This window comes from Cottoperca gobio, chromosome 14 (assembly GCF_900634415.1).
Source record: "Cottoperca gobio chromosome 14, fCotGob3.1, whole genome shotgun sequence".
In the NCBI taxonomy this organism is placed as follows: Eukaryota; Metazoa; Chordata; class Actinopteri; order Perciformes; family Bovichtidae; genus Cottoperca; species Cottoperca gobio.
In genome coordinates this window covers 9,239,679-9,265,189 of record NC_041368.1, presented here as the reverse complement: position 1 = coordinate 9,265,189, position 25,511 = coordinate 9,239,679, and the positions used below count along the sequence as shown (strand labels likewise).

The 25,511-nt window shown below is 39.1% G+C and overlaps 1 protein-coding gene across 2 annotated transcripts; it reads left to right on the top strand.

The window, feature by feature from the left end:
• The first annotated feature begins 2,161 nt into the window (after positions 1-2,161).
• Positions 2,162-23,137, top strand: LOC115019454 (sodium/potassium/calcium exchanger 3-like). 2 transcript variants are annotated; one of them, XM_029449028.1, is made up of 17 exons: positions 2,162-2,624; positions 9,566-9,673; positions 16,090-16,166; positions 16,319-16,393; positions 16,479-16,563; positions 17,013-17,098; positions 17,180-17,254; positions 17,348-17,373; positions 19,052-19,105; positions 19,226-19,368; positions 19,484-19,650; positions 19,736-19,964; positions 20,111-20,277; positions 20,859-20,973; positions 21,115-21,227; positions 21,346-21,411; positions 22,057-23,137. In XM_029449028.1, the coding sequence occupies exons 1-17, from the start codon at positions 2,522-2,524 to the stop codon at positions 22,165-22,167; spliced, it is 1,800 nt and encodes a 599-aa protein (XP_029304888.1). In that variant the 5' UTR covers positions 2,162-2,521; the 3' UTR covers positions 22,168-23,137. The 2 variants fall into 2 exon arrangements, with proteins under 2 accessions (XP_029304888.1, XP_029304887.1); XM_029449027.1 differs by having other exon boundaries at positions 16,995-17,098.
• Positions 23,138-25,511: the final 2,374 nt, after the last annotated feature.

Here is a 25,511-nt window from a genome sequence, read left to right as displayed (position 1 = left end):
GCATGGTGCAGAGGTTTGTCCCCGACCCTTCGAAACTCCATCAGAATAGCTGTTAATTCACGGCACAGCCTTGTTTGTTGAGATAGTCATTTAACATCCTACAGGGAACTGAAAAATGCTGACTGAGTAAACTAAACAACCTCTTCAGTTTTATCTGGTTCATGTTTTGAAATTATTAGACCATTATTACACAATCTTACACCATGCTGTAACTCTTAACTTTAATACAACATTTGTGAGCTTTAATTAAAAATACATCTTTGATTTAGAAAATAAAACCAGCCTGTATCACGTAAACGCTTGACGAGATATAAAATGAGATTTACAGTTTTAAACCAGTTTTTGGGAAATCCTGATTAGATGCACATTCCCATCTCCCTGAATTAATACAGCATGAGGTAAGACAAATACACTTTCCAAAGCTTGTTCCATGATCATAATACAGCATACAAACATTTGCCAGGACTCTGTCCTCTGAAAGGTTTTCCTAAACACCAGCCGCAGAAAAACGCTTCATCTTCCCTGCCCTGACAGTAGTGGGAGAGCTGATGACAACAATGCGCCGGCCTATGTCTTTATTTGGGGTTGGAGCTCAGGACGAAGTCTTCACTAGGGGCTATGTTTCACACACAGCTCGAGGGCTTAATGCCAGTTTGACTCATCCGTGTTCTGTAAATACAGAGGCCATGTGCTGGTGTGTGTGTGTGTGTGTGTGTTTAGACTCGCAGGGTGTATATTGTAATTTAAATGGCCAGGCCACTGTTGCCCCATACAACAAGTAGATGAGGCCTAATGTGAGTGTGCTTGCATCATCACTTCTATGTTCCTGCCATAAATGAGACTTAACATCACTTATATGAGTCAGATTTCATACCTTTGATCAATACTACACATATACAGTTACAAACAACTGATAAATACTGTATACAAAATATGTCCACTAATGTTTAGAAATAAACCTAATAGTTTACGTTTTTGTGCTCTAATGCAACAAACAAATATGCATGATTTGCACGTTACTGTGGGGGAAAAAAAACACATTTTGTAACACATGCGACCTGTTAATAAGTGATGCACCTCATATAACAAGCCTTGTATGTCAATGATAAACTAATCACAGAGTCTCTCCCTCTTGTCATAAACTCAGTTAAACATTAAAGAATGAAAAACACCAGGACACTGCAGACTTACTGATGCTGTATGAGGCTACTTTCACTTTTTTTTTAAATGTCATTTTACTTTAGTGAAGGTCTTTTTTAAGCCAGACATTAACCAGACTACTCATACTGTACAGTACATGCACTTTTACGCAAAAGGCTTTGTGTACTTTCTTGTACTTTCGGGGGAAACTGGCAGAGTGGATTATTAGCAGACAGCGCTGCAGCAGTGTTTCTTAAACTTCACCCTGTTTCTGGAAGGTCTCCATGTGACAAAGTAGTCTTTGTGTATCAAAACAGACAGTGGGGCCGTCCCCTCACTTTAAGCATTTTTATATAGTAATAATTCAAGAGCAAGGGAATAAATAAGACCAAATTTATTTAGTCCCAACAAAAAATATGTTACTGATTGTACCTGATGGCACCATCATATTGTATTATATGTTTTTTATGGCTAAAAGGTTTAGCACCTTTAAGATGCACATAAGATATCATCATTACATATTATGTTACCCATCATGGGGCGTAGTCTACTATGGCCTAACGTTACTCAGTCTGTGAAAACACTCAAAACTGTTTTAAATTTTTTTTTTTTTAATTTTATTACCACTTTACGGTAGCCTACCCTGGACCTAATTCATGTGAAATATTGCATTTAGCGGAGCTCCAGTCCTCCTTTCACTGCTTCATTCACGCCTAATTAGCAGCACCAGGTGTTTTCAGTTTATCAAGAGCTGCTCAGGTGCAGGCAAAGTAGACAAGGATGGAAAATGAGATTAAGTGTTTGCGTAAGTACGTTTCTATTTCCTCTCATTAAGGAGTCCTGAGTTTGACGCCGCCTGGTGGCCACATGGGGGAAACACACAGTGGAGAGAGAGAGAGAGAGAGAGAGAGAGAGAGAGAGAGAGAGAGAGAGAGAGAGAGAGAGAGAGAGAGAGAGAGAGAGAGAGAGAGAGAGAGAGAGAGAGAGAGAGAGAGAGAGAGAGAAGCGAGAAAGCGAGAAAGCGAGCGAGAGAGAGAGAGAGAGAGCATGTCGCCTCCTGTTGCTGCGCCTCACTGTGGGATCTGCTGTCGACCTTTCAGACTGTGCACATGAACGCAGAAAGCTTTTTTTACGCTTTTACTCGCTATGTGCGAGCCGGAGGTTTGGCGGAGTGAACTAGCACAGCGTCTGCTCTGAGTCTTGAAGGGGGAAAGAAGGCTTGTCATTGCGGGGATTGGTTTTTTTTTGACACAACTTGGCAGAGAAGTCGCTTGCTTCTGCTTGTGGTGCTGCTGGAGCTGTTTGTTTGCAGATAAAGTGTAAAACAAGTGTCAGAAAGAGAGCAACAGATGTTTTTGGTGGATATGCGGCCGGCTGAGGAATGAGAGCAGCAGCGAGGCACCGGCGGCCCTTCCAGCGGTTCTGCTGCTGTGGAGTTGGGCTGGTCGCCGTCATTTGGATCGCACAGGTCATCCAGGCACCAGGTGAGACCTTAATATAGATATACAGGCTGCGCGCGCCTGCGTGCATGCACAATCATTATAATCCCATGGACATTCTTAGATACACACTGGAACATTAATATGACATCAACATAGTAGTCTAAAACGTGCTGCACTTACTGATTACACAGTGAGCACAATATTAGGCACTATTCATTTTGTATTGATTTATAGACATTTGATGTGTGTTTGCCCTGAAGAGAGAGAAATGCATCTATCAGGAGCACCATATTTTAGATTGATGCTAGACCTAAAGTTACATTTCTAGTATTAGAATAAAAACACAATCAAAGGCAAAGGGAATTGTAAAAAAAATATTTTTTGCTTACATAATATAAAAGATCCTAAAAAAAAACTACCATTGTCTCAATAAAGATCTTCATTTGTTAAACTAGTAGAAAATGCTGCATAACCCATATTCAGAGCTCAACGTGTAGTGCTTTGTCTTCATTTGGAGCAAGCATCCAATATACTTCCCCTTCCCCCTTCCTCTTATCCATGGATCTAAAAGTCATCTTTTATAAGGCTCAGAATATGAATATATGCTGTGTCTGGTGTGTTAAAATATTACAGGTGCTACATTCTACATCTAAATGATTATGTTAAAATAGACGATACAATTTAATTGTCTGAATAAGAAAGAAAGTTGCATAATTCTGATTACTGTGCAGCATTGTGTCATTTCTGAAGGCAAACTGTTGTCTGTGCTGAATGTCACTGAATCACTGTTCCAAATATTGAAATCTTAGTTGTGTAGTTTCTAACATGACTGTGAACCGTTTCCCAGCTTCTATCCCTCTGGTTGTGATGTACTCGCTCACACTGCAAGAAGGTGACAGTTTGCTGATTACATAAAGCAGACAGAAATTATGGCATGTATAAATCCAATCATTGGGGATAAGTTCAGTTTGAGGTTATTGCAGATTTCTAATGGTTATTTTATCTCAGCAGAAATACTGTATATGACAGGGAATGTTATGGATTCGTTTTAGTGGGCGTATCACGAAATAGACTCGGTGCCCTTTTTAATTCCTGCCTTTTCCCAGGCTGTCACTGTAGCTAGAATGTGTTTTTTCATTGCCTGAATAGATTGTTAAATGTCGATAAATAATAGATGGATCATTATTATTTGTCTTGGATCGTTTGCAGTAACTAACATTTCATTCCATTCATAGCGCAGCATCCAGTATCCAGAAATTTCCCCCTAGCTTATTATCCTCTCATCACCTTTTCTGATGTTGTCACACACTGTCACACACACACTCATCAGCCGCTTCAGCCGGCAACGGCATTCTCTGTCATCCTGTGTGCATAATAATGCTATGAATGAGTGAGCTTTGTTCTATCAAGAGTGTTTGATTTACATTTGGTTTTCACCCTAGTATTTCATGCCAGTATTGCAAGAGGGTCCCAGTGAATGATCCGTGTCATTAATATTTATACTTCACCTTTAAATTATGAGTGTGCCATCAACCAGAAGAGGTTTTTTGAACCGAGATCAAGGCCGCTCAACTTAAACCATATAAAAGCACAGGGCAAGGCATGTGGTCTGCTGTTTGTAATGGTGACAGGAAGGTTACTCTCCCAATGCTTGGAAAATATTACACATACTGTAGCATTCTGAATACCACTGCTTGTACAACCATTTATGGATGTGCGGATCTAACACTCAATCAATCTATCTATCAATAAAAAAAACATTGGATTGAATACCGGAAAATAAGTTACAATAACAGTGTCCAAGAAGACAAAATGACAGAAGCAACAAACGTTGTTGGCAGCAATGAATACATTCAACACATTTGTTTGCTGAAGATGGCCAGCCATTTTCCATGTTTGCAAACGTGGGGTTTTGATGCTTAACTGATCATTTCAAGCCCCACTAGCTAACAGTTTATGTCCAATATAGCTGCCCCTGGTTTACTCTGCACAAGCAAGTGGTGGATTCCTTTCGAAACATTTATAAAAGGCAGCAGCAGTGAGTCTAACAGCTGACACTTAATGATCCCCTGTGTGTCCCATGTCATGACTATTTCTGACAGCACACTGGATAGACTGAAGGTTAGCATTGATTTGAAAAGGTTAGAGCGTTTCATGGCTCACACAAAACACGTTTCACTTTTTAGCTTTATCTTAACTTTGGCCTGTAATAATAAAAAAATTGGCGACTCGGTGGCTGTGGAAACCAACTGACATAGTGTCGTCTTTTAAAGTTGATCTAGAGAACATGTAAGCAAACAGTTGCTTATAATATTTACATATCCAGCGGACACAAAGCAATATTTGCATCCTTAAGATGCTTGTGTCCTCCTTATTAATGCTGGTCTAATAGTCACTGTCAGTTTTTGCTCTGTTTTTGGTCTCTACCAACTGATTTTTCCCAAAAATGTATCAGATTTCAGATTTCCAAGTGAAGGAGGACACAATGCTCAACTTGCACTTGTTTATTTGGCTCACATCACAATAGAAATACGCGTGTTCGTTTTGGCACAGAGCCTTTATCAGAGCGACTCTGTTGCTGCTAAAAGCTCCGCCACATGTTCACCAGCTAGTTGCTAACTTTGTCTGTCTGTCGTTTGGTGCTGGACAGGTAGTGTACAGTCATTATTCAGCTGAAGCAGATGTCTGTAACGATAAGAAACAAGATTGATAAGAGTGGCAAGAATATACTAAAAGTTGTGGTGCAGGAAAACAAAGAAACAAGCTTAAACACGCTATAACAGTCAGTAATGCTGCGGGGAAATGAGTCAGGCGATGATTCTCTATAGGGTGTGTCACTATGAGCAGTCTCTTTCACATACTAGTTTACATTTGATCTATTGTCAACATTAAGATATTGAGTATAGCTGCTTTAAAGTCACTATTTGTAAAAATGTGAACATTTCTGACTCAGGCTCCCGCTCCAGTGGGGGTCCACCCAGGGAGATGACGCATGCATTGCATCAATTTGACTAAACTTTCTACACACAAACATTTTGAATTGCATCAGAATAATTGGAAAGTTGGGTCACACGGAAGTTTTTTAGTGTTTGGAGGGGAAGTACATTTGTATTGGTATAGGAAAACTTGAATCAAGCTATAGTAGCTGTTCCCAAAAAGGGAAATTATTACAAATGAATTGAGAACCGAACATAGTAAGAAGAGACTTTTGATCACTTTAAGAAACAGAACTGTACATATAGATAACCAAAATCAAATCTTGCCCGTATGACGGAATCCTGACCTCGTTCCACACTGGTGTTTCTGAACTTCTACGCTCAGATATTTATTCAACTGTGGTTAAGCTCCCATTTAAGGGCAAATCAAATCAAAATGTTTAACAGCTCTCTGTTTACTGCAATATGACACTTCATAATGTTCAGTCTGAATGTCAGAGCTCGGAAAGCTCAGAGTGTTGGACTGAAAAACTAATATTTATTTTTCTACATACAGTGATATCTAAAGTCTCAGACTTCAGAGTGCCATGCTTATCTGCATTGCCACTGTTGAGATATTTACACAGTCTTGTATTGTGGCGGCAGCGAACCTGTTTGGGGAAAAACTTGAGGAAGCCGGTCTTTCCAGTAGATGTGTGATTGATGGGATCAAATGTCTTGTTTCTGAAGAAGTAGCCAACACTGTTTTTTCTTTCCTGAAGGGAGCAGATGATAGCGTATGACTTTGGACTTTTCATGTTTTTAAATGAAGATGTTGCTTTGCAGGCCTAGAGTATAAAAGGATAAAATAGGTGTTTAATGATTTGCAGCAGTGACACCATTTGCTCTGTGTTCAGCATGTGTTGCAACAAGATGGATTCATGCAATTTTTACTTATTTCCGGCGCTACCCCACAGTCTGCGTTATTATATAATATAATATATTATGTGTAGAGAGAGGAATCATGAATTATGGTATTTACACGTACCTTTCTGCACTCAACCAGTATGTTTATGTTAAGGCATGTGGCCAGGATTTAGATATTTCCATACAAACACCACATTGCATGTTTTACCAGCTTTCATCACTCATCCTTCTGTAACCTCTTTCCTTTTCATATTTACATTTGAGGCCTTTAACAGACGGTCTTATCTAGGGGAACAATCACCGTAACACCATGGATCTCCAAAATCAGGGTCAGAGTGAAGACCGTGTGTATTTAAACACATTTGTGTAGCATTAGGGAGGATTTTATTTACAGCAGAGGTAGCCCACCTTGATAAAAATCAATACACTTTTATGAAATTAGCTTAATATTAAGAAAAAAAGGGAAAACTGGCTTTATTACGCAGTTGTTTAGGCTGTCATCGACTAACATTGTTGTTGTTCACGTTGATCACAGGACGAGCGGCACCGAGATATGGGTGGCTTGCCACCTCAGCTAAACATTTTTCCGAGAGAAACACTGTTTAGAGTTTGCAACACCAGAACCACCAGAACTCAAACTTACTGGAAGATACAAAGACTTGGAAAGGAATCAGAGAGTCTAACTTCTACAATGACAACCGCCTGGGAGACAAGTATCACAAGTCGATTGAATTTACGAGCATAGAAAACAAGGACTTGAATAATAATATAATAATAAGAAGCTTTATTTGTATAGCACCTTTCATACAAGAATTGCAGCTCAAAGTGCTTCACAGCACAAACATAACAATTAGTACAAGGACAGAATAAGAGCATTTACAGCACAATAATCAGTGTAGATGTAAATGAGTCTGAAGTACCAGTAGCAGAATTAAAATAGTATAAAATAGCAGAATTAAAATAGTATAATATAGCAGAATTAAAATAGCAGAATTAAAATAATATAATATAGCAGAATTAAAATTGTATAATATAGCAGAATTAAATAATAATATAGCAGAATTAAAATAGTATAATATAGCAGAATTAAAATAGCAGAATTAAAATAATATAATATAGCAGAATTAAAATAGTATAATATAGCAGAATTAAAATAGCAAAATTAAAATAGTATAATATAGCAGAATTAAAATAGCAAAATTAAAATAATATAATGTAGCAGAATTAAAATTGTATAAAAATAGCTGAATTAAAATAGTCTATTGACTATATGAATGTCTATTTATGTTTTAGATTCATTATGTAATTAATGTCCGGTGCCTTCTTGAAGAATGGTTTACTTTTTTGTCACTTATCATTTACTAGTCATTTATGTATGTTGTACTTTGTTCCTGCTACTAACGATTATTTTATCTGAAGGTTAATGTGTTGCTCATTTCTTACATTAATTGCTTTAAAATGTCCTTCGCAATTTGCGTGTTGAATTTGCATGTTTTGTCCACAAACAATCCAAAACCCAATCAATTACAATGAAATTAAGTTTAACAAGAAATCTCTCGCATGAGAAGCTGAAACCAGAGAATGTTTGTCGTTTCTTTTGTCATATGACTAAATCAGTTGTCCGAGTTGTTGCTGATGAATACATTTTCTGTCTATTGCCATGTAAATGAATCCTCTGACTTCCAGCACTCGTCAGTGTTTCTATAGGTTTGTGGTTAATATTGTTTTGAGTTAATATCATCTGAATCTGGAAAAAGAAACAGAACAAGCACCCTATTTCTATCTCCTTTTCCTAATGAGACAAGATGTGGTTTAGGTGTCTAGTCTTCTCCCAGTGATAAGTGTGAAAATGGTGCCGAGCCATCTGTGGCACAAACCCATTTGAATTTCACACGAGGAGCTCCTCTTGATGCCTCGACATGAAAGCCTTCACGTCTCCTCTCAGCCGCGACCGCTGCCCTCATGAAATGGGCTCATTGGGCTGTGAGGTACAAAGGGACTCGACCACGCCTGGCAATCAGGAAGGGCATCCGATACAGACACCAAGCTGCCTCGTAAATAAAAGGACAGTGTGTAGTACGGAACGTATTAATAACCGATTTACTATCTTCTCTGCAACAATGGGAAGATCTCAGTGGGTGGTGGTGAAGGAGATCAGTATTTATTTCTCCTTGTAGGAGAGATGATGAGACAGATATATCTGTGGGGAGTTCCTGGCCTGTTGTAAAAACCCACACAGAGATTAGCTATCGAGGAATGAAATATAGTGGAAATACACACCATAAAGATTTTAGTGCTGATGGCTCAGGACAGCTGACTGCAGCATGGACTGAATTACTGAACATGCCGCTATCTCCCGGAGCCAGAAACATGAAACTACAGTCTGTTGAGTCGGCCCTTGACACGAGAATAACTCCAATTAGTACATGGTCAAAACAAATAAAGGTGTCAGGAACAATACTTTGAGCATTTTCCGACGACAAATACACTTTTAAAACAAGGAAAATATTATTTGGTTATATTATAGTTCAGTCAGAGGTTGCGATTGCAAACAGCTTCTGGCAGTTCTGAAGTTGAAGAGAAAATTAATCCACAACGATTTTGATGAAAGATTATCAAACACAAATACCAATCAGAGTTCACTGGTTCTATTTTCTCACATTTGGGGATTTGCTACCTTTGGGGTTTAAACAGTTTAAAACAAGCAATTACGAGACGTAACCTCGGCCTCTTGGAAACCGATGTACCTTTTTAATGTTTTTTTATTTTAACAGGACTGGAACTTATTTTCTTGATTGATTGGTAATCACAATTTACAAAAGTCCAATTTGACGTCTTGTTTTTCTGACAGTGTGACAAAGAAAAGTAGCAATTTGGCTCGAATAATGACAACCAATCAAGCATTATCAAAAAGGTTGTGGATATGTTTTCTGTTTATCGTCTGGTCTTTCCAGCTCTGTTATTGACTAAACAATTAATCAAACTGAAGGCTAATCCACACATTAGTCAATAGTGACAATCATAGTTGGTTGTCCATCCCTAAATCACAGCACAGAGGTTCAGTTCTTGCAGTGTGAGAGGTCTTCCAAGTGTGTGTGGCCGGTTTTGCGCTTAACTGACTCTTGTGTTCATTTGTAACAGAGGCGGATTCTGGGTTTCGACCAGGCGTGAACGGAGAGGAGCTGCGATGGACTCGCCGGCTGATGCAGGAGAAGTCAGACAACCAGAGCATGGATCAGCCCCGAGCAGGTGAGTCACTCTTCTTTACCTGGATAGATGCCTTCTGCTCCTCCAGGTCAGACCAGCAAACTCTCCCACACTGCAACCACTTCCTCCACGTTCAGTGTAGGCCATATAGATTACAACTTCTCTCACTGTGTGTAATATTATATCATAATATCAATATGTATTGTGATATTTTACATAAAAAAGCTGCCTGGTGTGCATTGCATTGGTGCAGGAGTTCATTTGGATGCTTGGTGTTTTGAAAATGTAGGGAGTCAGAAGTGGTTTAGAGATGTTTTATATATGTGTGTGGTGTATGGAGGTATACAAAAGAAGGCGGGGTGTACCAGAGATGTCTGCCTCTCCCCTGCAGGTGAACTGAAAGTTCATGCTGCATTGTGTCCATTGTCAGGAGTGTGCAGTCTGTGTCAAGCTTGCGCACCGACAGACTCAAGGAGACAGACGGAGCACACAAGAGGAGGCTGCCAGAGTGAAAGTCAGATTAGATTTTCTAAGGTCTTTAGCAGACGCCAAGTTACCTTCCAGTTGCTTCCTGAGTCTGGTTGCACCCTGAATAGTTTGGACAGATTCAAACAGCTCCTTATTATCACTGAGACATGCAGCCAATCGACAGCCATAATCAGACCTCTGTTTCTCTGGTTCCCCTGGCTGATTAGCTGGCTGGCTGACATGAGCCGCATTCATCAAAGCTGACAGTTTTATTATAAAAAATTCAGATCGGAGAGGAAATCTCTTTGGGGAGAGCAGCACAGAGTAAATAAAATAACACTGCTGCACAATGAAAAATCTTTTTGCCTTACTGGCAGAATATAATTCTGTATCCTCTCATCATTTGCATTTGCTCTATGGCAGTGCTAATATTAGACTGTCAGTCACAATGTCGTATTGTATGTAGAACGCACGGTTATTGTATTCTAACAGAAATGTATGCAAATCAAGTTATGCTAATGATATACGATGCAAATGAGCTGTTCCGACAAAACTCCCAAGTACCACCTTAAATGTACTACTGAGGATGTGCAACCTACAAAAGGACCCTGCACGCAATGAATAATTTTAAGCATTTAATAATAGATTTGAGTGAAACGCATTTCCGTGACATCTACTGCATGCAAGGGTGTCTGACACTCTTAAAGACTTTCCAGCACTTTTCAAATATATTTAGTTTGTCACAGCAGATGGGAAAGATCACCATGTCAGAGCATCGTTATTTATTTTCAGAATGTCTGGCACCAGCTGTTCTGTATGAAAGGTTTGACTTCAAAATAATTGTAAAAATAATTAGTCCACAGAGACATTGTTGTAAGTGTAGTTTTATCATCAAAACCTAAAATCTCTAAAGCCATTTCTAATCTTAAATAGGTATATAACAAACAGTTTAAGCTCCTGATAATCTTATCTGGTAAAATAATTCCACAGCTCAGTGACACATCACCGGTTATGTATTTGAAGGGCTTACATTTGAGAGGTGCACGAACACGAACTCATCAGGGACAATTGATCGGCCATTTGTAGTAAATTCACACCTCACAGGCAGCTCACTGTTACTGCTCGTCCTCTTTTGTGACATTACATTAGAGGTGTTTTTCCCACCCATGAGAGAGAAAAGGAGTCTCAATGTCTCTCTCTACCAGTGCTCTATACAGCAATTTGTGTTTTGCTATTCGATAACACACTTAACCTTTTTATAGAGTTCCTGTCTGCAAACAGCTCTCCCTCATTATCTCTTACAAAGACACAAGCGTACTGCGATTAGATACTTCATGGTAGTAATACACTGGAGACGAGCATGCGAACAAAGGGCCAGACAGGTAGTACAAGACACACCAGTGAGCGCGGCTCCAGGCTCAGGTTGCCGCCCTCTTCCTCAGCAGGCCGCCTGACCGTGATTGCATAATCTGTAGTGTGATTAAAAAGCCTGCCCTGGACCTCGGGGGATATTATCTTGGGGATTGCACAGTAACGTCCAGGCTCTCTTTCTCTCTTTTCATCCTTCTCCTGCTTAACAAGATGGAGACGGTGCGACCTGCCTTCAGCCGACAAGCCTCAGAGACTGTAGTTGCTAGGCAACTGAATGCTAAATTTTGAAACCCAGACAATTCTGCCTTTCAAGCATTAAAAGTCCAAAGAACTAAAAATAGGCCATGAGGAGAGGGAGTGAGGGTGAATCTAAATGATGTAAATGAAGTAAATAGCTGTGTGTGTGTGTGTGTGTGTGTGTGTGTGTGTGTCGTCGAGGCTTGTTATGTTGTTTATTTTGGCAAGCGACCGTCGGCTGAGAATAGTATTTTTCCACAGCCATATTTTAGGGGATTTTGGGAAAAGCGTTGAGAAATAGAATCGGATAATCCAACACAAATTGTATTCAAACAGTTATGCAGTTAGATTGTGGATGCCACACAAAGCAAACAGCAGTTAATGTAACTTTGAAGCAGAATACTGTAGCGTCTTTTTCACTTTCTCTCCACAAAAATGACTCTTTAAGGAATAAAGGGCAGAGGTTAAGGCTTATCATAAAACTCCTCTTAAAACTCTTGATTGTTACTAAAGAGAGGATATGAAGCCGTAATTTCCTCACCCAACAAGCCAATGGAGATGATGATTGATGTGCTGTATGAGCACTTCTGTCACACCAGTGTAACATGATGTTCAGTGTTTTTATTGATAGGCGAGGTGGTTGGTGCGGTTTGAAGCCCTGCTGTCGTTTGATCAGCGCCGTATTCAAACTGCCTCAAAGAAACGCAAATCAAAGAACAAATGCATAATTGAATTTACATTACACACCTGTATGAAATATTTATCTTTTGATTCCTCATGAAAAATGCAAGCTTATTGCAGAGGTCTCTGTGTATATGTGTGTGTGTGTGTGTGTGTGTATATGTGTATGTGTGTGTGTGTGTGTGTGTGTGTGTGTGTGTGTGAGAGTAAGTGCTCGATACTCCAAAGCCGGTTTGATTGATGCATGAAACGTCGATACCATAGCTTGACTCCAGGACGCCCCGCAGACTCTCAGATCGATAACATTACTCTGCACCGCCCACTGCCCCTTCATTCAGCTACGCTGAAGCCCCCCTGCAGCAGGTTGACTCAGACAGAGTTCAGCTCCTCACATCACCACTGCTTTCACTTAGTGGAGATTTCCCTTCTTGTGCCTTCTGAAGAACTCGCTCGCCGTTGACCTTATAGGGCTTATACTTGAAGATCTAACCTGCTGCACAGGCTTTATTGATATGGATGAAATACACATATAAGAAACGATCTGTCGTCTGTACATAACAATGCAACATACACATATTGTAGTTTAAAAAAAGACAGAAAACTGTGGCCCTTTTTGATTGAGCTAATATGAAAGCTGCGTTTGCTATTTAGAATTAACACTAACATCGTTATCTGTCATTATTATATGATCAAAATAAGCCATTAACTGGTTAATGCCTCGCAGCAGTTTGAAAGAAGCAACCGTGCTTTATGATTGCTATAAATGTTGTAGTGGATTCAACTAAAAGCTAATAAACTTTTATATAGCAGACACTCTGTGCGTTGGGCGAAGAGCAGGAGCATTAGGGATAAATTTACGCTTTGCTTCTTGACAAACAGTGTCTCATTTTAACATGTGCCTCCTGGCTTTTACAATGCTGTGGAGTTAATAAATACAATTGTTGTTCACTTTCAGTGTCCCTTTTTTCCATCACCGAGTTCTTTTCTGTTCCAATTTATCAATGCTTTCTTTTCGTACCATCTACCATACACACACACACACACACACACACACTCGTTTTTGAAAAGATGTCACAGAATATATTTTGAGTCTGTGAAGAAGTTTTCTCCAATTATTACTGACAGTTTGTCACTTCCCGTGTAACCTCAAAGCTGAGTTGATATAAGTGTTGCCTCTGCTGAAGTTTGAAGAAATCATCACACAACCTCAATATCATGTGGAATTAAGTGGCCTGAAATGTAAAAAATAAACGGCGTTTGAACTTATCTGTACAAAATTACAAATGGAAACGCTATAAATTAAACATTTGTCCTCGTGATTAATAACATAGATCGTTGATTCAACAAGTTCATTGAAGCTTCACATTTCAAATAGCAGCAGTTTTATGTGCAAAGATGCGAGAAAGTTGAGGAAATGCTCTTCTTAGGAGCACTTCAGCTTGTGTAGGAATGACACACACAGATATGTGGCCGACAGAACTGGATCAGAGGTGAAAGAGTTGTGGGAGCACTTCATGATTCCAGCACCAGAAAGACATCGAGCACAGAGAGAAGTGGTGTTAGAGGTCTGAGTACAGAGACACTTGTATTGTCACAGTAACGGCACATCGACACTGCAGGTCGACCTCTGATTACAAAACTACTGACTTTATCAAGCTGACGGCACATCTGGCTTAATTCCCCTGTGTGTGCGTGCGTGTGTGTGTGTGTGTGTGTGTGTGTGTGTGAAATCAGGGCATAAGTGTCTTGGCAAAGCACATTCCTGTCCAGTAGCCTTCAGTAAACCAGTAGGCTGAGATACGCTGTGCATCTCTATGCCGTTCTTCCCCCTCCCTCTCTCAGACCTCTCCTGAGGGTTTGTAAGGAAAAATAAATATTTTTAGACGGAGTTGCTGTCACTTCTTTTTTTAATTCTTCATATACCCCAACCATGGGAAACACATATTCAACTCCCTCTTTCTCCCTGTTCAGGCAATTGCCTTGCCTTTGGCTTCCTCCTGCCACCCATCAAAAAAAAAAAAAAAGCTGCCCCCAAGGAGCGTGTCGCCATAGCAACTGCCTTCACCAGAGCAACTCCATCTGAGGTACATGTTGCAGCCCTCGGTTTCCACCGACAGAATAACCTGAGACTTTATGTATCGGGGCAGAAAGGACAGTGGAAGACTTCCAGGACACAGGGAGCAGAAGAGAAGGTGAAAGAAATAAAGCCACAGAGGGAGCACAGATGTCTGCTTGAGAAGACTCATAGAGTGCAGCTTCACATTCAGGCTTCCCTGTTTCGTGCGATAAGATGACAGAAAGTTTACATGCTAAGCCTCGATGATTTAGCGGATACAATATAACAGCTGGCACACAGAAAATAGGCTTTTTCCTCTTAAGAGAGCAGAAAACGAGACACGACCAACCTTCAGACACACACTTCAACTCTGGGCCTTAAAAATGATGCGCAAGAAGCCGTTTATAGCACAATAAGCATCCAGGCAGGCAGTGCTGCGCTCTGGCACAGACACAAATGTATAAACATTACTGCACAAACATTTACATTTTACTAACTGAACATAGCCAAATGACTGTCCCCTCCTCTGGACCATATGTCCTCCTCCTCTCACTCTCTGACACTACAGTGTCAAAGATCAGATCTCATATCCTCGATCACAAGGGACCCTCTCTTAATCCATGCAGTCTGTTGTTCAGTTTCCATGCAGCCGCGGTGCAGTGTGCATCGTGACGGCTGCACTGTGCTTATTGTGTGCTTGCCGACCCACTGTAGTGCGTGTCGATCTCACAGCAGAAGAGCTATTAATAGCTCCATGCTCCCCAGTAGTTTAAATTCATCCAGCTCGGCTCCGAGTTGTAAATTGGAGTGCAGTACACTCTCGAGGCTCTCTTTTGTAACGTCAGGGGAACAGAGGGAAGCTATGCTGTCATTAACAGTTCTTCTTTTTTTTAACACTCGAAGGACAGGAATCAGCTGCTAGTTTCACTTCCACCTCACTTCCTGTCTCACTCTTTAGTGCAAGACAAACATGATGTTGTTGTGGGTTTTACCATTTCTATAAGAAATGCTGTCTAATGTGATGACTTGTTCTTTATATCTTTGAGTTCATTTTGAAATGACTGCAAGTAATTAAAGATGGTAATTCTTACAAAGTTAAGCTTTGTGTTTGTACATTATAAATCAGAAGGAAGCAAAAAATATGTTGTAAGCAAGAGGATAATACTGTAAGTAATAAGTAATGTTATTGTCATTTATTATATACATTTGATATTACAAACATTTTGTATTCCTCATTGTCAACTATAAACGAATGCCTCGCAGGACAAAAGACTGTAATAACTCAACAAGAATATAATCCCCTTTTGCAAATGGCATGCTCCGTCTAAACTTGCGACAACTGTGACATTGTGTTGTACATGGATTTGAACACATCTGTGATGAAAGAATAACCCTCTTCTGTGTGTATAGAACGTCTTCGCTCTTTTATTTAAACTTGCGAAAAATGGGAGAGAACTAAACTGTTGAGTTTGTATTTGTTGTTAAGTATACGTTATATCACTATTTGTACCTACTGTATTTCTTTTTCTTTTTTTGTGAATTGATTTAAAATTGAGTTTTCATTTTGTTTGCAGCTTTTGAATGGAAAAAGAAATGAACTGAACAAATGAACTGCATGTATATCATTATGTCTATCCCCCCGCAGCCATCCACGAGTTTCCAAAGGACATCTTTACCAAGGAGCAGAGGAAGAAGGGGGCTGTGTGTCTGCATGCACTCTGTGTGAGTATTTCACACTATATCGCCTGAAATCTGCAGAAGCAGATGGCAACGTATATTACAAACCATACTTACATAACTCATTTATTTTATAAAAAGCCATAGTGTGCATGTGTCAGTCTGCTCTCTTATCTGTGCTCAACTGTACCATCCAGGCCATCTACATGTTCTACGCTCTGGCCCTCGTCTGTGACGACTACTTTGTCCCTTCCCTTGAGAAAATATCTGAGGTGAGCAAACAGAACCAACCATCAGATATCATTTTCTTAGTTTAACAGATCCATATTTGATTATTCTCATTTTTTTTTCTTTCAGAACCTGCAGCTTAGTGAAGATGTAGCCGGGGCAACATTTATGGCTGCAGGAAGCTCTGCTCCAGAGCTTTTCACCTCTCTCATTGGTTAGTAGCCCAGCCAATCAAGACCAAGTGACAGCTGTGGCAGATTTGAAGCATGCCACAATTAGTTTTCTCTTATTCTCAACGTTTTAACAGAGAAATGCTGGAATATGAAATGAAATAGTCTTCACAGACTCTGCAATGTCAACATCATCCATGTGATGTCAGCAGAGTCTGATCTAAAACCTCAAAAGGGATTTTCCTTATTTTTAGGTGTTTAGTTGGAGATCAGTGGCAAGTGAACTCCAAAAACGGAGCTGGATGGCGTGTGTTTCTGTGTGTAAATACAAAACCGTGAAAAGAAGAGCCCACAGAAGCCGTTAGGAGATGACAGACTGCAGGGATTTGATCTAATCTGAAACCAAACAAAGCCAGATACCAAATGCACACATTTGACTTCCTCTCCTCCTCTCTGTCCCTTTGTGTCTCATCAGCTGTTTTTATCACCCAAGGAGACCTTGGCGTCGGCACGATTGTCGGCTCTGCCGTCTTCAACATCCTGGTCATCATCGGCCTGTGTGGGATCTTTTCGGGCCAGGTGGGGAACACTTTAACCAGCATTTTACACACAGTCATTTCTGAGTGAATGAACACTGACATTTAAAACTTTTCTCCACAGACAGTGGTTCTGACGTGGTGGTCCCTTTTTAGAGATTCCTCCTACTACATCCTCTCTGTACTGACTCTCATCATGGTGAGACGGGCTTTTCTTCCAAAAATAATTGTGTTTTAATGTTTTACACCTCCACATTGTCTTTTGAAGAATCTTTTTTTTTTCCATCTCTAGGTTATCTATGATGCCACAGTTGTCTGGTGAGTCCACATACCTTGAGTTCTAGCTTTCATATGATCACAGTTCCAAAGGAGCTTTTATTATGGACACAGATCTAGAAATTCATCCCTGTCCCCTCACGCTCTGATTGGTGTCAACAACTACTCTTAAATGACTGTGGTTACAATCATGGATATGAGGGTGTCAACAAGTTCCATAATCAGTGATTGTGGAACTTGTTAAGTTGATTTTGGTTCCAATAACAAAACACTTAAAAATGTATTTCCTGTCGGCTCATTTCAGAGTCCGCTGAGGTGCCGAGGAACAAGCTCAATTTAAAATCTGTGTTTACCTAATTACGTTTCATTTGTTTGATTTGTGCTGAAGTGTCTGTCATCACACACATGATCAATGATTTGGAGCTTAGTTAGATTGATTTCTTTGTGTAGCTTTTCCTTCTCAACAGGCTTCATCAGTGCTCTTGATGCCTTCTCAGCTTTAGCAGAATGTTTTCTGTTCTGTGGACGTGAGGCCTTTGGTTAAAAAAAAAGGAAAAAAGGAAAAAGAAAGAAGGTTCTCCATTGTTATATGTGTCAGTGGTTTTAATGAAAGAGCAGATTTATTTGCGGACTTAATGTGGGTTGTTGCAGTGGATTTATCAGTGATATATGGTAGACTGTTTATTGAGTCGCAGTGTGCCAAGCCAAAGCTCTGCTGGTGTATTTCACCTCACCAATGTTCTTCTGAATATACTTTGTCAGATTTGTGTCTCAGCTCTTTGCCAAATCAGTGCATGCTCCGCATGTCTGAGATATGAGTCTGCACGCAAGCAGCAGTGGTCAAAGCTGTTTGCACAAGTTCAGTTTCAGTGTTTCTTAGTGAGGTTGAAGAAGTTGTTTTTGGGAGTACAGTTGTGTTTATTCGCCAGTGCCGTGTTCTTTTACAGTCCCCTAAGGGCTGTATTTGTATTCCATGGTTATAAATATGACCGCGCTCTTTTTAAAGGCAGTTCAGAAACACTCCAGCTTAAAGCTTCTGAAATCTTGGTTTCAACTCTCTATAACATCATTTTCATGACTTAAGATGCAACAATCAAAGATAAAGTTAGAGTTATTTTTCTTAGGCGTTAAAAATTAAAAAACTCAACAGATATGCTTCAATTCTAATTGGTGCATTGGAATACGTCACTTTTTCTCCAATTAAACCCTTATTGTCATGTTAAAAACTAGAGAAAATAGTTTTTCAGAACCTTTCAGACATTACAATAAACCTTTTACTCTTTTTACATTTTTTAAAAGGAAATCGACTTAAATAATTTAGGAGAAAGAAGTGAAAGGAAATAAAGTTAATAAGCTTAATTGATTTAATTTCACATAAAACATCTTTCCTCCATCATCTTGGTATTTTTTCCCAACTTTAAAAAATCTGGTTTATAGAATTGGAGAAATGCTGTATGAATTTTAACAATGCATTTATGTATCTAGGTGTATTATGGATCGATCTATCAATATAAGAAAATGTAATCACGATAATTCAGATCGTAAAGATAAAAACAATACATTTGATGTAAGGCATTAGAGACACCACTGCCATTACATATGGTTGAATAAAGACTAACTCACTATATCATCTATGTTATATTTGATGTGATTAATTTTCATTAAAGTTCACTTACAGTGCAAACACCACACTAACACAAATGTATTACTTGCTATGCAGGTGGGAGTCCTTGCTTCTCATGACCATGTATGGAATCTACATTATAATCATGAAGTAAGTTTAACAAAAGACCAAATGATCATCATGCCTCCACACCTGTCTGAATTCTGACTGAGGACAAACAGTATTTATGCTATAAATGGATTTAAGCAAACACTATCTGTTTGGTTGCAGGTTCAACTCCCAGATTCTGGCATTTGTGACGCTTCAGCTCAGGAGCTCCGGGCCGTGCTGCCTCCGATCAGAGAACCACGGAGACGACAAGATGGGAGAGGACGCTTCTGCTTGCAACACCTCCATGGTGCTTCTCAACAAAGGTGAGAAGATGTTTGTATAATCTCCTTTTCTTTGCTGCCGTGTGCCTGTTCTCTCAAAAAACGGTTGTATATTAAAACTATGTTATTTGTCATGTGTTTAATCTCCTTTCCACAGGCCAAACCCACGGTCAGGAGGCTCCTCCAGTCATCATGGTGGATGAGCTTCTCATCCTCAACCCTCACAAACTATCCTTCTCTGACGCTGGCCTGCGTATCATGATCACCCCCCACTTTTCTCCCCGCACCAGGCTCTCAATGGCAGGGCGCATGCTCATCAGTGAGGTATTTCACACGCATATAAGGCAAATTATAACACAATGTTCTCTGAGCTCTACAACAAGAAACACTTCCTGCTCTCCTCTCACAGAGACAGAGGCTGATCCAGAGTTCGAAGGATGGCGAGGCCAGCCCCGGGTCACACGGGGGATCAACCTGCAACAGCCTGAAGAGATCGGGCTCCTGCAGTCTGGAGAACGGAGGCAAGAGACCCGAGATAGGAGACACAGAGTCAGGAGTCAAGCCTGGGGTCGAGGTGTCCCAGACAGAGGAGGGGGAGGGGGAGGAAGATGGGATTTTCAGTCCCGTGCGCATACCAGGTGAGGAAGATCAGCACTAACTGTTGACAGCCGTAAAGTGCAAGTAAAATTTAACCTGCAATGCTAATCCCTGGTTGAAAAAAGTCCTTGAAATACTTGACTGTCTTTACCATATGCCCACCTGACCCATTTCCTGCTCCTCACAGGTAGCTGGTGTGGCCGGGTAAAGTGGTTGATCAAGTGGCCTCTGGGCCTCCTGCTCTACTGCACTGTGCCTAACTGTATTCGGCCACGCTGGCACCGCTGGTTCATGGTGACTTTCGTTGCCTCCACCCTGTGGATCGCCATTTTCTCCTACCTCATGGTGTGGATGGTAAGGAGGCACAACATAATCCAGTGTAGACACACCGTGAACTTAAATTCTGAAACATCAAAAAACCAAAGCAAAATGAGAAATAACTGATCACAGATGATTCATGTGGGTCAATTACAACAATACAGTTATAGTCTACAGCAGCCTCAGAGCGCCACCTAATGGGCCTCTGAGGTACTGCCAAATGGTTAGATTAAATTTATTTAGTTATGTTGATATCTAAATGTGCTCAAGAATTAAAACTCATTTTGGTCATTACAGCATATGTACAGCCCTGTTTATTCTTTCTCCTTTTTCATTCTTATTTATTTGGTAAGGTGGTCCTCGAAAAAATAAAATGTACAATCAGAAGTGAGGCTTAAGTTAAACAAGGTTGAGAACCCCTGATCTACAGCATGCCTTGTACTCTCTACAACATTTACGAAACATAGATGTAATACATTGGTATGCCTGGATGTGTATTAATGACAAACGGAGGCCAGTTGAACAGGACAGAGAGTGATTGTTATTTGAGGATGCACCACCTTAAAATGCTCCCTCTGAGTATACTTGACCCTGATGTGTCCTAACGTTTCCATCAGGTCACCATCATCAGCGACACACTAGACATCCCAGACTACATTATGGGCATAACCTTCCTGGCAGCGGGGACCAGCGTGCCAGACTGCATGGCGAGTCTGATTGTAGCTCGACAAGGTAAAAAGCCCTAACCCTAACCCTAACCCTATTCTGAAGTCTTTTTGCCTTATTATTTATTTATTGCCTTGTTTATTTGTATTTCTTGTGGTGCAAGTGCTTCAATTCATCAATGATCTGTCCATTTCCCGTCTATTTCAGGCATGGGGGACATGGCAGTGTCTAACTCCATAGGCAGCAATATCTTTGACATCCTGCTGGGTTTGGGTTTTCCCTGGGCTTTGCGTACCCTTGTGGTGGAGCATGGATCATCAGTATGCATACACTTTATCTCCTTCCATCTGTGATTTACTGATGTCTGCATGTGTGTCAGAGGCCTATTGAAACCAAGATTCTGGCTTCTCACTACACCAATTTCTTTCTCCCGCATAGGTCTCCATAAATAATAAAGGATTGGTCTATTCTGTCGTCCTGCTGCTGGCATCTGTGTTTCTGACGGTGAGGAAACAGGTTTCAATATCTGCTGTCAGCATGCAAAGTAAATCAGTAGAGGTGGATTTTAACTCAGTTCAAGACATGGTAGACTGTCTGTGCAGAGCTTGATGAATTGACTGAACATGGGGAATCCAATTGGGGTTGTCTTGCAACGAGAATTTACCTGCATGTTCACGTCACTAGTTTTAGTGGGAAAAGGCAAAAACTGATTTTTTTCTAAATTCTAAAATAATTAATTTTATTAAAAAAGAAAAAGAAATGCAAAACCTGTTTTTAGATGTCTTTTATTCTCAACAAGACGTTTTCTTTGTACTACTGTTCATGTTAAGTTGTTTACAGCTTGTTGCATAAGCAAGTGGCTAAAAATGTAATTAATGCAGGTGTAAGGGATACTTATTATGAGGGATATCAAATGTATATGCTTATGTCATGGTAGTGGATTTTATAAACCCTCAAATATAGACATTGGCCTCAAACATCTAGTATCAGTCTGGCTCTACTACATGTCACCTCTTAGATTACCGAAATTACTCGCGTTACAATAACTCTGCCTGCTTTACTATACACAGTAGGATTTAGAATTAATAATGTGGAAACGCTTTGTCAAAAAAATGTTTGGCTCTTCCTCACCACTGGCTCTGTTTGCAGGTGATGAGTGTTCATCTGAACCACTGGAGGCTGGATCGCAGGCTGGGTCTGGGTCTTCTGTTTCTCTATGCCATCTTCCTGCTCTGCTCCATCTTCTTCGGGCAGATGTGAGGCTTTAAAGGTCAACCCTGTAAGACAACATGATGAGTACCTAACTTCCTACTACACGTCCTCTTTCCCGAAACCAAAAAAAGAGTGACAGTGTTGTTATGTTCCTTGTGAGAGTTTCTGTGCACCTCTGTAGGACTCTCTAGGGGGAAACTGTCCACATGCAACTACTCAAACACACAGTGAAGTCTTTTATCAATAGCACTACTTTCTTTTTTTGTACAGTGCAGTGTTTGAAAACCGTCTTTAAAGTATCAATTTGGATGTCTTACCAAAATATTCAACGATAAGGCCGATGGAAGCAGCCGGCTTGTTGGGCCTTTTAATAACAAAATGAAACAGGAAGTGACCTCAACAAAAGTATGTAACGGCTCACTCACTTAATTTGATGAGATTTTAATGCCATAACTAAATGGAAATTTCAGTTTCCACCACATTACAACAATTATATTGTGTGCCAGTTTTGTATTAGAATATTCAACGATGAATCTCTTGGCCTTTCCTACGAAGATTATTTGCCAAAAGTTTCCGTTTTGAGAGGGATCACTTCCTGCTAAAACTCAGCCAAGTTAACTTCCCAGCTAACTAGTTAAAAATATATTTTTTAATAAATGATGTGTCTACACGATTTCATTAAAGCAATAAGCCGTTCGAAATTTAGATTTACAGTAATTTGAAAACTGTTGCTTTCTGTCACTGCTCTTTTTATTTGTTAAATGTATTTATTTATGTTTTTAATGTTCATGTTCTGAAATGTGCTGCAGACCAGCAAATTAATTACAGGATCATTAGTTAGTTGATTTTGTCGGCGAGACATTAATCAAGTTATTATAGAGAGTATAGCCACGTATTGTCTTCAGAAGAGGTCAGGGACCAGGATGTGTGACAAGAGGCTGAAATCCATAGTGAAAATAGATATTCTGTTCATTTGAAAAAACAAATAAAGGATTTAAGAAATGTATTTATATAAATATTAAAAAAAATATATATATATATATATATATATATATATATATATATATATATATATATATATATATATATATATATATATATATATATATATATATATATATATATATATGACATTGTTTTAGTGGTCGTCTCAACTATATTAACAGCTTTAGGCTAAAGGAACAGATTGCAACAGATTTACTCTTTTCGCAGATGTTAAAAAAGATACTTTATTCTGCCATATCATGCTAAATATTTACATACATTCAAATGTAGCAGGCGGCACTGAATTACAGCGAAGAACCTCTAAACGGACGATGAGGTACTTTAGTCCTACGGCGAAGGACACCATGTATGTGTCAGTAGACTTCTAGAATATTAAACATTGATATGAAAATGCACATTATTGTGACAAGATTTTGCCTAATTACTTATAAGCAAGTATTGGTACATCTTAATGTACGTAAAGAGATTAAACTAGTGTTACAGTATTTTTAGAGGTCTTATTACTATGAAATCTAATATATAATGTACTTCTATGAGTGTCACAAACTTTGATGACTTTGGAAGCAGATTAGTAATACTTCATGTTTAGGTACGACAATCGATGTTTGTATTGTTTCTTGTATATTTTATGAGAGGATTTCATTTTGGTGGGACATTTTCACTCAGATCAGGACAGAAACAGCGCATTGTATACTCACACATGCAAATACTGTGTTTGTGTGTGTGTAATAACGCTGCATATTCTATATTCGTATATACTTGCTGTTCCTCTGTCCTTTTTTATATGTAAATTATGAAAACACAACCATTTGGATACATTTAAATAATATTATGAATTCAAGAAAAAAATGTTCCACCAAAGGGATCTGAGCAATTTTTGTCTTTTCAAATGGCTGTATAATTATTATTATTATTATTATTATTATTATTATTATTATTATTATTATTAATAATAATATTATTGTCTACTTGACAATAATTTTTACTGTTTGTAAATGTTAAATAATTGACATAGTTTTACAATAATGAATGTCTGACAGAGACTAGTTTTGTGGTGTTTTTGATATTTTATTACATAATGTAAGCCTACTTGTGAATTGTAACAGGATGAATGCATATTTTGTCAGTTTGTTTAGTGGAATATAAAGCTGTAATGTCTGACTAGCACTTACTAACTAACTAGTAAATAACTAGTTGTTATGAATTCAATTGCAGTCGTGTCTTAAAATATTTTCATCACAAAGATTTTCTCTCATTTCAGTATTGATTCATTGACATGCTTATTTCATGCAAGGCAACAAACAGAAAGTCAAAAATAGAAATTTAGATAGAATAGATATTTTTTAAATATTTTACAGTATGGGTAGAATAAAAATAAATACCACTAAATGTCAATAAGTATTAATTTTCCCAGTAAATTGTTTAAAAAAAAAAAAGTAATCTCTCTTTTAGCTAAAGTTTGAAAGTATATTTTACATTTAAAAAAAGATAATGTGATAATTATCTTTTAAATGCCGGGGTCCCAAACATTAAAGCTACACTTTACCACTTGTAGGTAACTTGTTACACTGCCTACTGCTTGTCCAGTAAAATATAATGCTGAAACGACCAGTTAAGGAATTGTTCAATTGAGCAACAGAAAATTAATCACAACTGTTCTGTTAACTGTTTGAGTCTTTGGTCATGCAAACATGTCAAACACCCAGTAGTTGCAGCTTCTCAAATGTGAGGATATGCTACTTTTCTATTTGTGACGGCAGACCGATGAATAAATTAGAAAAGTAATCGACAGATTTATCAATGATGAAAATATTTGTTTGTTCCCTGCTCTTAATTTAGCTTCTTTTGTTTTGTTGCATTCACTGCATATCCTCACCATCTTCATCCTTGTTAAACATCCTCAACCATCAGTAACTACTTGTGTTTTGCCAGGAGATGATTTACAGCCGTTTGTGATGCTAATGTCTTCTTTCACTCCGCTGTTGGGAGTCTCTTCTGTAAACCTTTTTATTAAAATCTAGTAATAATCTCAATACGCGAGAGACACCACAGCACCAAAGCAAACAGTTGAACTCCAGTACTTGTTGTGGTTTCACAGCACTCAAGAATGTTCTCTTTATTCTGCTGTTATGTTGGAGGTAGAGGATGTTTTAGAGTTGAAATTTATTAGAGGTCGTATTGGATCATAGAAGACTGTTGTATCTTGAGACCAATAAAAAATGTGCAATAACAATTCATCTCTTTCATCTGTTATTTTCTGTAGGCAGCAGTGATAGTGGAGGCGATGGAGGTGCCTGCTGCTGAATTATTAGAAAGAGGACATTGTTTAGTCCATGACCCCCATCTAATCAGGGTATATGCAGGACTTACATTTTCCCTATATTTTA

Coding starts and splice junctions, on each gene's coding strand:
- LOC115019454 (XM_029449027.1), top strand. CDS start 2,522: ATGAGAGCAGCAGCGAGGCACCGGCGGCCCTTCCAGCGGTTCTGCTGC. Junction 17,255..17,347: donor CTGTACTGACTCTCATCATG/GTGAGACGGGCT, acceptor TTCCATCTCTAG/GTTATCTATGATGCCACAGT. Junction 20,974..21,114: donor TCTGATTGTAGCTCGACAAG/GTAAAAAGCCCT, acceptor CGTCTATTTCAG/GCATGGGGGACATGGCAGTG.